We start from the raw sequence: 13596 nt of genomic DNA on the forward strand, positions 1-13596 counted from the left end.
TCACAGCAGCTGCCCTTTCAAGGACAACCTCTGCCAGAGCTATGGCTGACCCAAGGCCATGCTAGCAGGTGCAAGTGGAGGAGTGGGGAATCAAACCCGGTTCTCCCAGATAAGAGTCCGCACACTTAACCACTACACCAAACTGGCTCTCCCACACCAAACTGGCTCTCCCTTAAAGAAGAGAAGTGGTTAACATATAAACAACTTTTAAAGATCCAAGGAAAAAAGGTGGAATTAAAAACAGCTGAAGAAATACAATATAAATATAATTGGTTTCAACTGCAACAAATAAAGAGCTTACTTGAACAGGACATTAAGAACTATGGAATAAGACAAGAATAATCAGAACTGGAGAGAATGCTGTTCGGAGAAAATGAAAAGCTGATCTCAAGGACATATAAACTATTATTGAAATGGTCTACGGAAGATGAAGTAGTTAAATCACAAATGATAAAATGGGCGATAAATATAAATAAGGAAATACAGATGGAGTCGTGGGAATACCTATGGAAGAACTCTATGAAAATTTCTACATGTTATAACATTAAAGAAAATTGCTTTAAAATGCTATATAGATGGTACATGACACTAAAGAAATTGGCAAAAATGAACACTCAGTTGTCAGATAGATGTTGGAAATGTAAATGTCATGAAGGCTCTTTTTACCATATGTGGTGGACTTGTGAAAAGGCGAAACAATTCTGGCAAATGATTCCGCAGGAGATCTCGAAAGTTTTGGGATATAATATTAAGAAGGCACCAGATATTTTCCTGTTGGGATTACAAATGGAAAAATTTCAAAAGTAAGATAGAACAATAATTTGGTATATGCTTTCAGCTGCACGGACATTATATGCGCAAATGTGGAAACAAGACAAAATACCAGAAGTATGGGAATGGACTCTGAAAGTTATGCATTGGAGTGAAATGGACAAACTTATAAGAATCTTAAAAGAACAAGTTTTAGAGAAATTTAAAAATGCCTGGGGAAAGTTTCAAAAATACATTGAAAAACAATGGAACGTTAAAGGACATTTGGTGATCTTTGACAATGGTTAATTTTTAAAGAAACGATATATGGATTACAGTTTAAAAATATGATTATTGGATTATAACTTTTTCTCTTTTTTCCCCAATGATTCAGAAGAAATACCATGAAGTTGGATTATAATTATAACTTTTGAGTTTTTTGGAGAAAGATTTTTTAATAGATAGAGTTTATTACCTTATAACAAATTAGATTAAATAGTAATACGGGGACATTTGCTAAGGGGGCATGCACTGCTGGGGGTCACAAAAGGGGGGTGGTGGAGAAAATGTTATATATGTGTACTAACATTTAATGACAAATGATTACACGTTATTACAATATATTACAATAAATTGTTTTAAACAAAATCACATTTGTCTTTTTAGACACCACATCACATTGCTGACTCATGTTCAGTGTATGCTCCACTAAGACCCCTAGATCCTTTTTGTACATACTACTGCCAAGACAAGTCTCCCCCATCCTATAATTATGCATTTGATATTTCCTTCATAAATGCAAAATTTTACATTTATCCCCATTATAATTCATTTTATTTGTTATGACAGAGTCTGTTTTAGTGGGGAGGGCAGGATATAAATAAACTAAACTAAACTAAACTAAACTAAACTGACCCAAGGTCCCTGCAGCTGGCTGCATGTGGAGGAGTGGGGAATTAAACCTGGTTCTCCCAGATAAGAGTCTGCACACTTAACTACTGCACCAAACTTGCTGGACAAGATGCTTGAAAATATGTGGCCCAGCATGTCCAGTCTGGATCCTTGCCCTTCATGGCTAATAGTATCATGATGGGACAGGATAGTTGACTGAGTTCAGAAGGTAAGAAATGATTCCTTGTGAGGGGATATAGTTCCAACTGCTTTGAAGGAGGCTGTTGTGAGACCTCTCCTGAAGAAGGCATAGCTGGATCCACATTACCTAAAAAAAACTACTAAAGGTGCTTAAGTGGATGGTGTAATTATTTAGAACCATTTCAGTATGGATTTGGGCCTGGATTTGGGATGGAAACTGCTTTAGCTTCCCTGACAGATGACCTATGCCGGGTGAGTGACCTCTCAGCAGCCTTAAGTACATCAACCAAGATATCCTTCTGGAGAAGCTGGCTAAACTGGGAGTTGGGGGCACCATGTTTATGCTTTGTGGGTTCTGCTCTTACTTGATCAACCAATTACAAAAGGTGGTGCTGGGGGCTGCTGCTTGGCCTTGCCTTCCATGCTATTTTATACCTACATAAAATCACTGGGAGGGGTTATCTGGGAATTTGAAGTGAGGTGTCATCAATATGTGAGTGACACTCAACTATTTCTCCTTAACAGCTAAGTCTCTGAAAACTGCTCTTGAAAAGAACAGCTCAGAAAGAATAATAGAATCATAGAGTTGGAAGGTACCTCCAGGGTCATCAAACCCACCCCCCTGCAAAATGCAGGAACTTAACAAATACCTTCCCCCCCATGCACACATCCCCAGTAACCCAGTTAAGTCATGTGGGAAGCCCTGAATAGGTCCTTAGAAAAGGTAATGGAATGGATGAGGGGCAATAAAGTGAAGCTCAATCCAGACAAGACTAAGATGCTGTTGGTCATTGGAAAAACTGCTCAGGGACTATAGAGTCAACCTGTCCTAGAGGGGATTACCTGAAGGACTGTCTCCTCCCATACTACAAACACTGTCAGTTAAGATCTCCCTCTCAAGCCCTTCTCTCTGTGCCCCCACCTTCAGAGATTAGGTGGGTGGTAACAAGAGACACCTTGCCTCCCCTGTGTTCTTCAGGCAGGCCTGGTCATGTCCCCTCTAGAGTATGCCCTCAAGTCTGCATAGTGAGGCTTGGGAACATAGATTGGAACTGGAGCACAGGGCTGGCAATAGTGAACCTATTAAGTTTCTCCGTGCAAGAGATGTTTTACAAAGCAGCTTTCACTCTACACTGGTCACAACTGCATGTGTTTCTAATTTAGACCACTACCAAGTATGTCAAAAACAGTACGATTCCAACTCTCAGAACAATGAAAATTGAAATTCAGAATTGAATGTAGATATTTGGAATATTTCTAAACTAATAACATAATTTTAAAACACAGATGAGGTACTATGCCTACCTTTAGCTGCAGACCTTGTGGAAGAACTGTGTTTGCAGGAAATTCTTTAATATGTTTGTAGATGTAAGAGGCACATTGCTCCTGTTCAGCCCGCAACTGAGGGGTAAGTATAAAGAGGTGACCTTTGTAGCTCTTGATAGCTGCCTGCAATTCATCAATCAATGTGTTCACCTGAAGGGTTAAATTATGAGAGCTGTTAGCAAGAGGAATTGTTGATGTCACACCTATTAGAATTTTCATTACAAACCTGAGGGAAGAGATGACATTTCAGTACAAAGTCTGACAGAAGATACAGAACATCTGTGTCTCTCTAGCTATCTATTCTCAAAAGAAAACTGCAGAGAAACATACAAACCAAAGTAGCAGGGAAAAGTAACTAAATCTACTTCTTTCTAGTTAAAGCTGTTAAGATATTTTAATATTGCGAATAATTCTCTTCACTTAGTTAAACCCAATAGTTCATTTCTTAAACACCCCAATTCTCTAAAAATTCCTTAGCATGCATGTTAGCAACAGCAAGCTGTGAATAAATGCAAAGCTCACAAATAAAAAAGCTTATTTAAGCTATACATTTGTACTTGTTTTTCAGATCCCATATAAGTACTTTTTAAAAAAAACTCTAAAGAAGTGCTACTTGAACTGCCTGTCTCTGCTGTGGTAGGGGAATTTGTGGAAAGACAAAACTGACAAGAGGGGGCTAATAGGTGGAATTGTACACCAGTATATACCAGGGTCAAAGAGAAAACCTCCCAGTGATCAAGACCAAATTAAAAGAAAATAGTTTTATTGAAAAATGCTAGTTAAATGCAACGTATACACACCAAAGCAATCAAATAACACACACAAACAAAGCTACAGAGAAACAGAGGAGCTTAGAGACATATAGTAAGTTTTTAAGTGACATTACCATCCAGATGTGCAGAGGTTCATGTAGGAAAGATTGTGAATGGCCAGCGCATCACAACCAAAAGGAATCTAAACAACATGATTTCAGCGTGCTACTCTGATAGGTGCCCTAGAGTGACACTCACTGAGCTACAGCTGGGCAGCCCTTTTTATACACTATAGAAGGTATCCCTGGGGGGGGGGGGGGGTCTGAACAAAGGACTGAGAAGTTTCTCATCTTTGATCAGAACATCCCAAACTTTTGATCAGGGGTTTCCCAGAGAGGAAAGATCAAGAGGGATGATGGCACCCTAGTGAGCATATCCCCTGTATGCAGAGTGGATAGCTGATATCATCTATTTGATACTTCAAAGGTAACACTTTACACATTTTTTGTAACATGGAGGAAAGTCCAGGAAGAGTATAATAAACCTGTTCCCCAGATATGTTTATACCTTAAATGAAATTTTGGCTGGAGGAGAGGCCATAAAAACCAGATACAGATGTCACTAAAGGAATTTTACACTTCAGAGAGATAAAGGAGAGAAGATACTGGAACTGTGCTGAAGATGCTAAGAGTTACTGGAGGGAGGGAGGCAGATGGACATAGACAAGACAGCTGTTCTTTTTCTGCAGGGCTATGTTACAGGCAAGCTCCCATAATCATATGTGAGCTCCCTTTCAGGACTGTCCACAGGTTTCAGGAGCAATGCTTTTTTGGGGGGAGGGGGGTGGCTGGGGTGGCTAAAAGATGGGGTCTGCAAATATGACTGTAGCAGGTCACCCTTAAATGCAGATCATTACAATGTGATCACAGAACAACAAAATCATTACAGGAGTTATTTAAAAAGAAAAAAAATCTGGATATTTGGACATGTTCCATCACAAACTATGGAGTATATTTAATTTACTGTACAGAAGTCCAATGATCAGAACCAGGCCTACAAAGTTATATGTGCAACAAATGAGGGAGAGGGGGCACAGACTACAAGTGATGCATTCCTATCTTTTATACCATCTATATGCCCTATTCATACATATGTTTTTTGAAGGGCATAGCCAGGCTGCACTGCAGTGTGAGCAACCTTCAATAACACTGGGCACATGTGATACTAGAACTTTGGAAACTCTTTGCCAGGCATGGCACACAAAAAGGAGTTTGGCCTCACTTTGGTCAAGCTGACCCAGCTCTCAGACACACTGTGATCCCCATGCATAGTACATACAAGTCTTTAGCAATACAGATATGTATGCTTTTATCTCCTTATCTGTGGCTAAGGTGTGGTCCCCAGGCTCAGGAGAAAGAAAGCACCTAGCTTATCTTATCATTCTCTCAGCCTCCAGGAACTAAGAAAAGTCCTTTTCACTAGAATCTCTATCCTGTCATCATTGTCTTCTGACAATAACACCTCCAGGTGTATTTATATCAACCAACACCCTGTCTCAACTCCCAATCCTCCTGGTCCACCCCAAATATTAATTACATAACAGAAGCCACGTTGGATCAGGCCAATGGCCCATCCAGAACAGGGGTGGCCAACGGTAGCTCTCCAGATATTTTTTGCCTACAACTCCCATCAGCCCCAGCCAGCATGGCCAATGGCTGGGGCTGATGGGAGTTGTAGGCAAAAACATCTGGAGAGCTACTGTTGGCCACCCCTTGTTACAGGCAATGTTTTTAAGTCTCTTATTTTGATGGGGAAATTAGCTAAGAGACTTGGTAGAGCAAATTAGGAGTGAAGATCTTTGCTTTCAATAATATGGAGTTCGGGTTTTCAGCCAAGAATAGACCAAGCAATTGTGTCTTTTTATAGTATTTACTTAAAATATGTAGCAAGAGGATTTATACACACATGCATATCTTTGTACAAGCAAACAAGAGCCTAAGAATATAGAGGTTATCGATAGAGGAGTTGAAGGGTTGTAGAAGTGGGAGGCATCCGTTCAATAGAAAAATACACAGAGAGGAATGCAAATGACCAGTGTAATGCGCCCTATAGACCCAATTACAGGAGTAACGGGTGGTACAGACTGCAAATGGCACCCTACAGAATGCACCCCGAGGTGGGTTTTTGACCCACACTATATAGGGGTTTGACAGATGGGGGTCATTAGCTACCAAGGGGCTTTGATGTTCCATTGATGGCTATATTGAATCGCTATGTTGGGAAACTTCGCACATTTTGCTAGGATGATAAGCTTGGAGGTACTGCATAATCTGTTACAGGGTTTTGTCTGACACTCAGAAAAGGGATCAAAAAGACTTCTAAGGGTAGGATCAATCCATTTCATTGGATTTAGCAAGGAAGAGGTGAAAGACTGGAGGAAGGGACAATTGGCAAGTAGCAGAAGATCAGAGTGAGAGTAATACTTACTCGCAGTTCCCATGTTATTATGCATCCCATTTGGGCAGATGCGCTAGAGGGTAATGGGTGAGATTACGCTGAGAGACAGACTGCAGGCGCCAACCAAAACAAGCTCTCTACCAAGTCCACTCCACCTGTTTAGATGGAGTGTTTGTCTTGGCCTGTCTTTGGTCGGAGCCCATTTTGTTTAACAGAAGTAGGAGACCCTCTCTCTTTATTTGTACTGGAGTACTCCATTTTATCAGGCAGTGCCTCTCAGTAACACCCTGCTCTATCACGCAATAGCCAAAAAACGAGGTGCCATCAGGAGGTCCACCAGTGCGGCCAGGACACTAGAAGCCCTCCCACTGTTGCCCACCCCTCCAGCACCAAGAATACAGAGCATCACTTGCCCCAGACAGAGAGTTCCATTTATACCTTGTGGCTAATAGCCACTGATGGACCTCTGCTCCATATGTTTATCCAATCTCCTCTTGAAGCTGTCTGTAAGAATTACTCTCCCCCTCCAAAGAATCTAATCACCCTACCTAGGTTTATTCTTCTCCCATCCCCTTTCTAGAAACGGGCTATCAACACCTATTAGGTACACCCATCACCAAGCTTCCTGAGACTGCTGGCGAAACGTCAGGTACTACTATGCCATGACCACAGCCATACAGCCCGGAAAATCTACAACTAACTCTTTGTTTGTCTCAGCAAAAACTATCAACGTGCCCTGCACACATTGTCTCACAACCCCATAATCCAGGGTTTCCCAAACTTTTCCCCCCATAGCCCAGTTATTTTGACACTTCTCCTTTGTGGCCCACTAAAATTTGGGGGTGGAGCCAGGAGACTTTGGGGGTGGAGCCAGAAGATAGGAAATGATGTCATTTCCTATGGTGTCACTTCCAGGTCAAGGGCCAAGTGATGTCACTTCCAGGGCACACCGAACCAAAACTCCACCTCTTCCTGTGATGTCACTTCCAGGGAATTCCCCCCAAACCTGCCTCTTCTTCTGAAACAACTTTGTTTTCAGAAAAATCTCTCTGAAATTCATGCTGAGCCAAAATGGGGGTGGAAAGTGGGAAGTCTGAAACTTTTCCACACATTCCCAGGGTCCTCTTTTTCCACCCCCATGCCTGCATGCACCTATCTGTGTCCTTCTCCAGTTTGCAAGCACTTGTTCAATTGCCTGCACCACCTACACACCCCTTCCTCAACAGCACTGGTCAGTGTATGCAGTTGAGAGTGCTGTTGCCATTGCCATCAGGAATGCCAGCACTGTGTACCACCCACACTGGGCCCTGGCAGCTGCTCTACCTCAAAATATGCTGACTTAACATATGTTTACAATGTTTATGGTTATAAAAATCAAAAGCATAAGTAATGTGCACTTAACAATGTATGATATATTAAACAATGTTATAAATAGAAAACAGAGTTCAGTCCACCAAGAGAAAATGGGTGCTTTGGAAGGAAAATTCCAGTTGACTATACATTCTTTAATAAACACAGATCTCAGGCAGCTGTGCACATTTTTAACTAAGAACATCTCCACACACCTGCAGGTGAGAAGCTGATTCTCAGCTAATGGGAGGCCAGCTAGAACCTGGCTTCCCTGCTGCACTTAGCCTATGCATGCAGAACAGGTATTAATAGGTCTTGAACAGTTAGATATTTAGTTAATTAATCAATTGCCTGATCTCAACTGGTAAAAAGACTGTGAGCTGACTCTGAGGTGTCAGTAGTGTGTACATATATCTCTAAATTGGTGTTTCCATGGGAAACCTGCACAGGCCTTCTGAATGTGGGAGATCCCCATCTTCAAGAAGCGTACTTTGGGTGGTGTGGTAGGAACTTGTTTTGTATGGAAATAAATTGGACTGGGGATTATTTTATTTAAGGCACATTACAGCAGTACAGAATGAATATCTACCCATGTACACTGCCATCAACTGTTCAAAATGGAATTCTGATGCCAGAAAAAAAAAAGTGAAAATAAATGTTTATCCTATCAAACTGACCCAAAGTTGTTTTTCCTTTTCAGTATATGCAAATTTTATGTTGTAAAAGGGGATTTGGAATGGCATAGTATTGCCCAGGGGTGGCCAAACTGTGGCTCGGGAGCCACATGTGCTCTTTCACCACCACCCCCATCAGCCAGCTTGAAGAAGACATTTATCTCTTTTTTTTAGACTTCCAGCTTGGTGTCATGGAGGATTGACGTGCTTCTCAAAAGAGGAGCAGACCAGAGCCTCTGCTCTGGGCAGAGAAGGTGATTTAAACACCTGCTGCCTACATCTTCTAGGCAAGGAGATGGCCAAGACATGCTTATTAAATTCTGAGGGGATTTACTTTGGCTGACGAGGTATCCCAGTAGGGTTCCTTTTTGGCTTTGAAGAGTCCTCGGAGAAGAATTGCATTCCAACGTCTATAGAGGATTTTTGGGGTCGTAAAATCAACTTAAATTCATCATGAGCCAAGGCTTCTTTGGGACTAATTTATATCTACTTTGGAAAAGAACGGTGCTCAAAAGGATCACGATTTTTAAAGGTAAAGATCTTTATCTATCACTCGAGGACTAAAATAAGATTTATTTGGAGGAAAAATAAAGGTCTGGATTCATTTATATTATTTTAAAGTAAAGAAGAAGAAGGAAGGGGTAAATTTGGGACTAAGAAAATTAGAGAATAAGGTTAAAAGAGGAAGAATCAATATTGTTTTACATACCTGCGGCTGGGCAGCCCCCTCCAAAATAGAACAGACTACAGATCAACAGGACATCACAGGAAGTGGCATCATTGAAGTAACGTGAGACTTCTAAACCATAGAAAACAAGACTTTGTGGCAAGAAAGGAAGGAAGCGGCCATTAAGAGAAGGGAAAATTGCTAGCCTCCTACCCCTCTCTAGGACTATAATCACAGAGAAACATCGACAGCCATTGAAAGAAGGTAAAAAGTTTAAAAAAAATTTAAAAGACAACGGGACTTACATTAGCAGAGTTGGCAAATATCATAATTAGAAGCTTAAATTTACTGGACTATATGTTTTGAACTAATTTTGGAGCCTTTTAGAAGAAAAAGGAAAACTTTTTTAAAAGGGGCAGAAAAGCTGTGTATGCCATTTTGGAGAAAATAACTTTTTCAAAAATTAATATCTCAACCTAGGAGCATCAAGGAATGGTGATTTGGGGCACATTGGAAAGGGCATGCTCCAAGCTACAAAACTGTGCAATTAAAAATTGGTTTGGTGAGGTCAAGTTTAAAGGCTATTTTTACAGTGGGAAGGCAGTGATGTCTATCCACAAACCAGGAGAAAAGCAGATCCATACAAGGGCTAGGACACTGGAGGAAGTGAAAAGGTCTAAAATGCAAGACCAAATGGATGCCATGGAGGCAAGACTGGTGAAAGTGATTAAAGAGTCAATAACTGAATGTAAGAAAGAACTAAAAAAAGATATAGAAGTGCTTAGAAAAGACTCTCAAGCAGTATTAAAGAAAATGCAGAAAGTTGAAGAAGAGGTGAAGGACCATGATGTAAGAATCAATACAGTGGATTCCACTATTTAAAAAATGCAGGAGAAAGCAGTACTACAAGATTGCAAACGAATGGAAAATCAGATACGTCTGAGAAGGGTGCCTGAATCTGAGGGGACTGATTTAAGGACATATACAATAAAAATCATTGCTGAATTTTTGGGAGATGACCTGATGAAACTAGTTATTTTTATGACTATATTTACAGGGTTAACTCAGACTATGCAAGGAGAAATAAACTACCAAGGAATGTGGTAGTGAGATTTGTGACAAAAGATTTGGTGTGCACGATTCTAAGCAAACAATTTGAGAAAAAACTGGAGGTGGACGGCAGTAGTGTAAGAATTATGAAAGAATTGCCGAGGAAAGTTGTAAGTGACAGAAGACTGTATAAAAAATTGACTGACAAGTTGAGAGAAAGTGAAATGAGATACATATGGATACTTCCAGAGGGCTTGGGTTTTGAATACAAAGGGAAGAGATTTACCATAACAAGTATGCAAGACATGACAAAGTTTTTGGAGGAGCATAAAGAATTTGGGGGTACAAATTAAAATCAGAAAAATATAATGGATTACAAATTAATATCTTGGAATGTAAACGGACTTAATTCACCACAAAAAAGAAGGGCAATTTTTCATTGGATTGGGAAGCAAAAATGTAATATAATTTGCCTACAAGAAGTACACATCAAACAAATGGATGATAATTTTTTATGGAATAAACAACTTGATGTGGAATTTTGCTCATTGGCTAAGGAGAAAAAAAGGGGTGTGGTTTCTTATGTGAAGCAAGAACTAGACCCCAAGTTGATTTTTAAAGATGATGATGACAGATTTATTGCGTTGGAAGAGATGTTGAATTACAAAAGAACTCTGTTATTAGGATTGTATGCCCCAAATGGAGCAAAAGATTCTTTTTTTAAGGACATTATGCAACAATTAGAACAAGTGACATATGAACAAATTATGTTAATGGGAGATTTTAATGGAATGGTTAAGAATATTTTGGATAGATCTGGGGGGAAAAATAATGAAGGGAAACTTCCACAGTCATTTTTTGAACTAGTCTGGAGGACGTATGGAGGAAAATCAACCCTAAAGAACGGACTATACTTTCTTTTCAGCAAGACATAATTCTTTCTCAAGAATTGATATGTTATGGACTACACAAAATTTGGGACTTATAACGAAAAAAATAGAGATTCTTCCTAAAATAGGGGCAGACCACAAAAAAGACTTTAAGATTGGGTGAAGATTTTATAGGAATGGTGAAGGCAATTTATACTGAACAACAAGCAAGACTCTGTATAAACGCAGACTTGACAGAAAAAATGACGAAGTAAAGGAATGAGACAAAGTTGCCCTCTATCTCCATTGATATTTATAATGGCTTTAGAGGTATTGCTTATGCTTATGCAAATCCAAGAAGATAAGGAGATAGAGGTTTTTCCTATAAATACAGAGTGTTTGCTGATGATGTAATGTTTATAAATGAAAATCCAACTCAAGTTATACCATTGCTGCTTCGTAAGACAAAAGAATATGGTGAGCTGGCAGGCTTCTATATAAATAAAGAAAAGTCAAAAATTTTGTGTAAAAACGTGTCAAAGATTAAACAGGAAGAATTACAAAGCCTAACAGATTGTGAAGTGACTTCTAAAGTAAAGTATTTAGGAGTAGAGATAACAACAAAAAAATTGACTTACAAGCTGGTGCAAGCAGTAAGCTGCTCCCTCGAAAAAGGAAATGCTTGCATCTCCCTCACATCAGCAGCCTTTTGGTAGCCGAGCCAGGACAGATGGCCCTGTTAGCACAGAGCACAAACGCCAGCCCCCCCACCCCCACTCAACTCTCCTGTGGCGCGGGAAGGCCAAGCAGGGACTGATAGCCCCATTTGTAGGGATGGCTCCCTTGAGGAGCCCTCTGCTCAAGCCCCCCCTCAACCCTCCCATGGAGTGGGAAGGCCGAACGGGGACAGATGGTCCCGTTTGCACCAAGTCGCCCTCACTCAACCCTCTGGCAGTGTGCGAAGGCAGAATGGGGACAGATAGCTCCATTTGGAGGGCTCCTGAGGAGCCCTCCATGCAAATGCCCCCCCACTCGACACTTCCGTGGTGTGTGAAGGCTGAGCAGGTACAGATCATTCCCACATGCCAGCCCTGGATACCACACTTGCATTACAGGCTCCTTGCAAGGAGCATGCGCAAACACCAGCCCCAGCCCAGTTCAGGCATCCCAGATCGCAGGAAGCCTGATTGGGTCAGGGAGAGTTACCATGCTGCTGGGGGCAGGGCTATCTAGGCCTTGTCTTACGACCCGGTGTTCAAGGTTCCGTGGACCGGTACTGGGTCCTGACCCACCAAATGGGAAATGCCGCCATAATCTATTCATACATTGTTCCAAGGAACATCATGACCACTTATAACTCAGATATGTTTTTGCCTACTTAAGGAGGCACTCTGGACATACTCTATGTGTCTAGCCTTGGTGCCTTCAGACTTGCAATGCCAAACTCTGTTTGGGTAGCCTCTACAGTAGAACACTGGCCATTCTACTGCTCTTCTCCATGGACTTCAACCCTCCAGGACAGGTAAATATGATCTCTTTTCACCCCAGAAATCTTACCCCTATTCACTCCACTAAAAGCCTATTTTCTGGTGATTTTATGTGTGTGTGTTGGTTTATGTGTGTACTTTTATCATATTATTTTATTTTTAATAAATCCTTTTCTTCATGATAATTGGTTTGGTTATTTATTTCAAAATATCTCTCTTGCTTTCTGAACTATAACTGGCACGCACTATGTGGAATCTTGCTCCTAAAGCTCTATTTGGGTCTGCCTCTTCTAATTCCCCTCATAAAGAGATGAGACCTCAGCATTTCTGGTAACATACCTATCCTCTTCAGTCCTCATTGGTCTACACCACTTTCTTCATACCCTGACATTATGTACAGAGCTACAATACAATACAGTCAAAGGATAACTCATGTGTGAGACTTTCCTTTAAATTATATGGTATAATATACCAACTCAATTTAACAGGGATTTAGGATATCCCTGTTCCTGTTTCATTCAGTTTTGAGGGTTAGTATATTTCTGTTGCTTTATGAGCAAGCATTTGCTGGTAGCATGGGATGAGAAGTTTGCCCAGGACATTGTTTTTAGGTATCTTAATGTTGTTTTTCTGTTCTGTTTTACTGATTCACATCAGATCACCAGAGAAAGAGATCCTGCACCCTCAGTGTGCTACAGCTGAGCTAACTCATACAGCTCTGCTTCCCTTTCTGCTTCTACCTAAAACAAGTGCTATCATTTGGGGGGGGGGGGGGGGGTATCATTCAGAAGCCTAACATGCCCAAGAAGAGGATACTGAAATAATGTCTTAGTATCTCTGCCTTTCCCACAAATGCAATATTCATACTTTTCCACATCATGGCAGTACTGCACTGAGGACAGAAAGTTCTTGTTGGTAGCAGAGCAGCAAGATGCTGCCTGTACCAGATCCCAGGCATTCTGAAAGCAATGCAGCAATGATTAGGATATAATCTGCTACTTTTGATGCTTACATGTGATTTCTCTAGGGAAGGTCTTCTGCTTATTTTAAAAGGTGAAATTACAGTATCTTAAGATTTATATAATGTCCTGTGATGATTTTTTTTTCCATAATCACAAATGG

The 13596-nt window shown here is 40.7% G+C and overlaps 1 protein-coding gene across 1 annotated transcript in view; it reads right to left on the reverse strand.

The window, feature by feature from the left end:
* The window catches only part of DCDC1 (doublecortin domain containing 1), a 777962-nt gene that overhangs the window by 406010 nt on the left and 358356 nt on the right, over positions 1-13596 (reverse strand). The window contains exon 8 of the mRNA XM_060262385.1: positions 3148-3318. Coding sequence (XP_060118368.1) covers positions 3148-3318 — 171 coding nt within the window. The remainder of the gene's footprint in view (positions 1-3147; positions 3319-13596) is intronic.

The sequence above is a fragment of the Heteronotia binoei genome, chromosome 21 (assembly GCF_032191835.1).
Source record: "Heteronotia binoei isolate CCM8104 ecotype False Entrance Well chromosome 21, APGP_CSIRO_Hbin_v1, whole genome shotgun sequence".
NCBI lineage: Eukaryota > Metazoa > Chordata > Lepidosauria > Squamata > Gekkonidae > Heteronotia > Heteronotia binoei.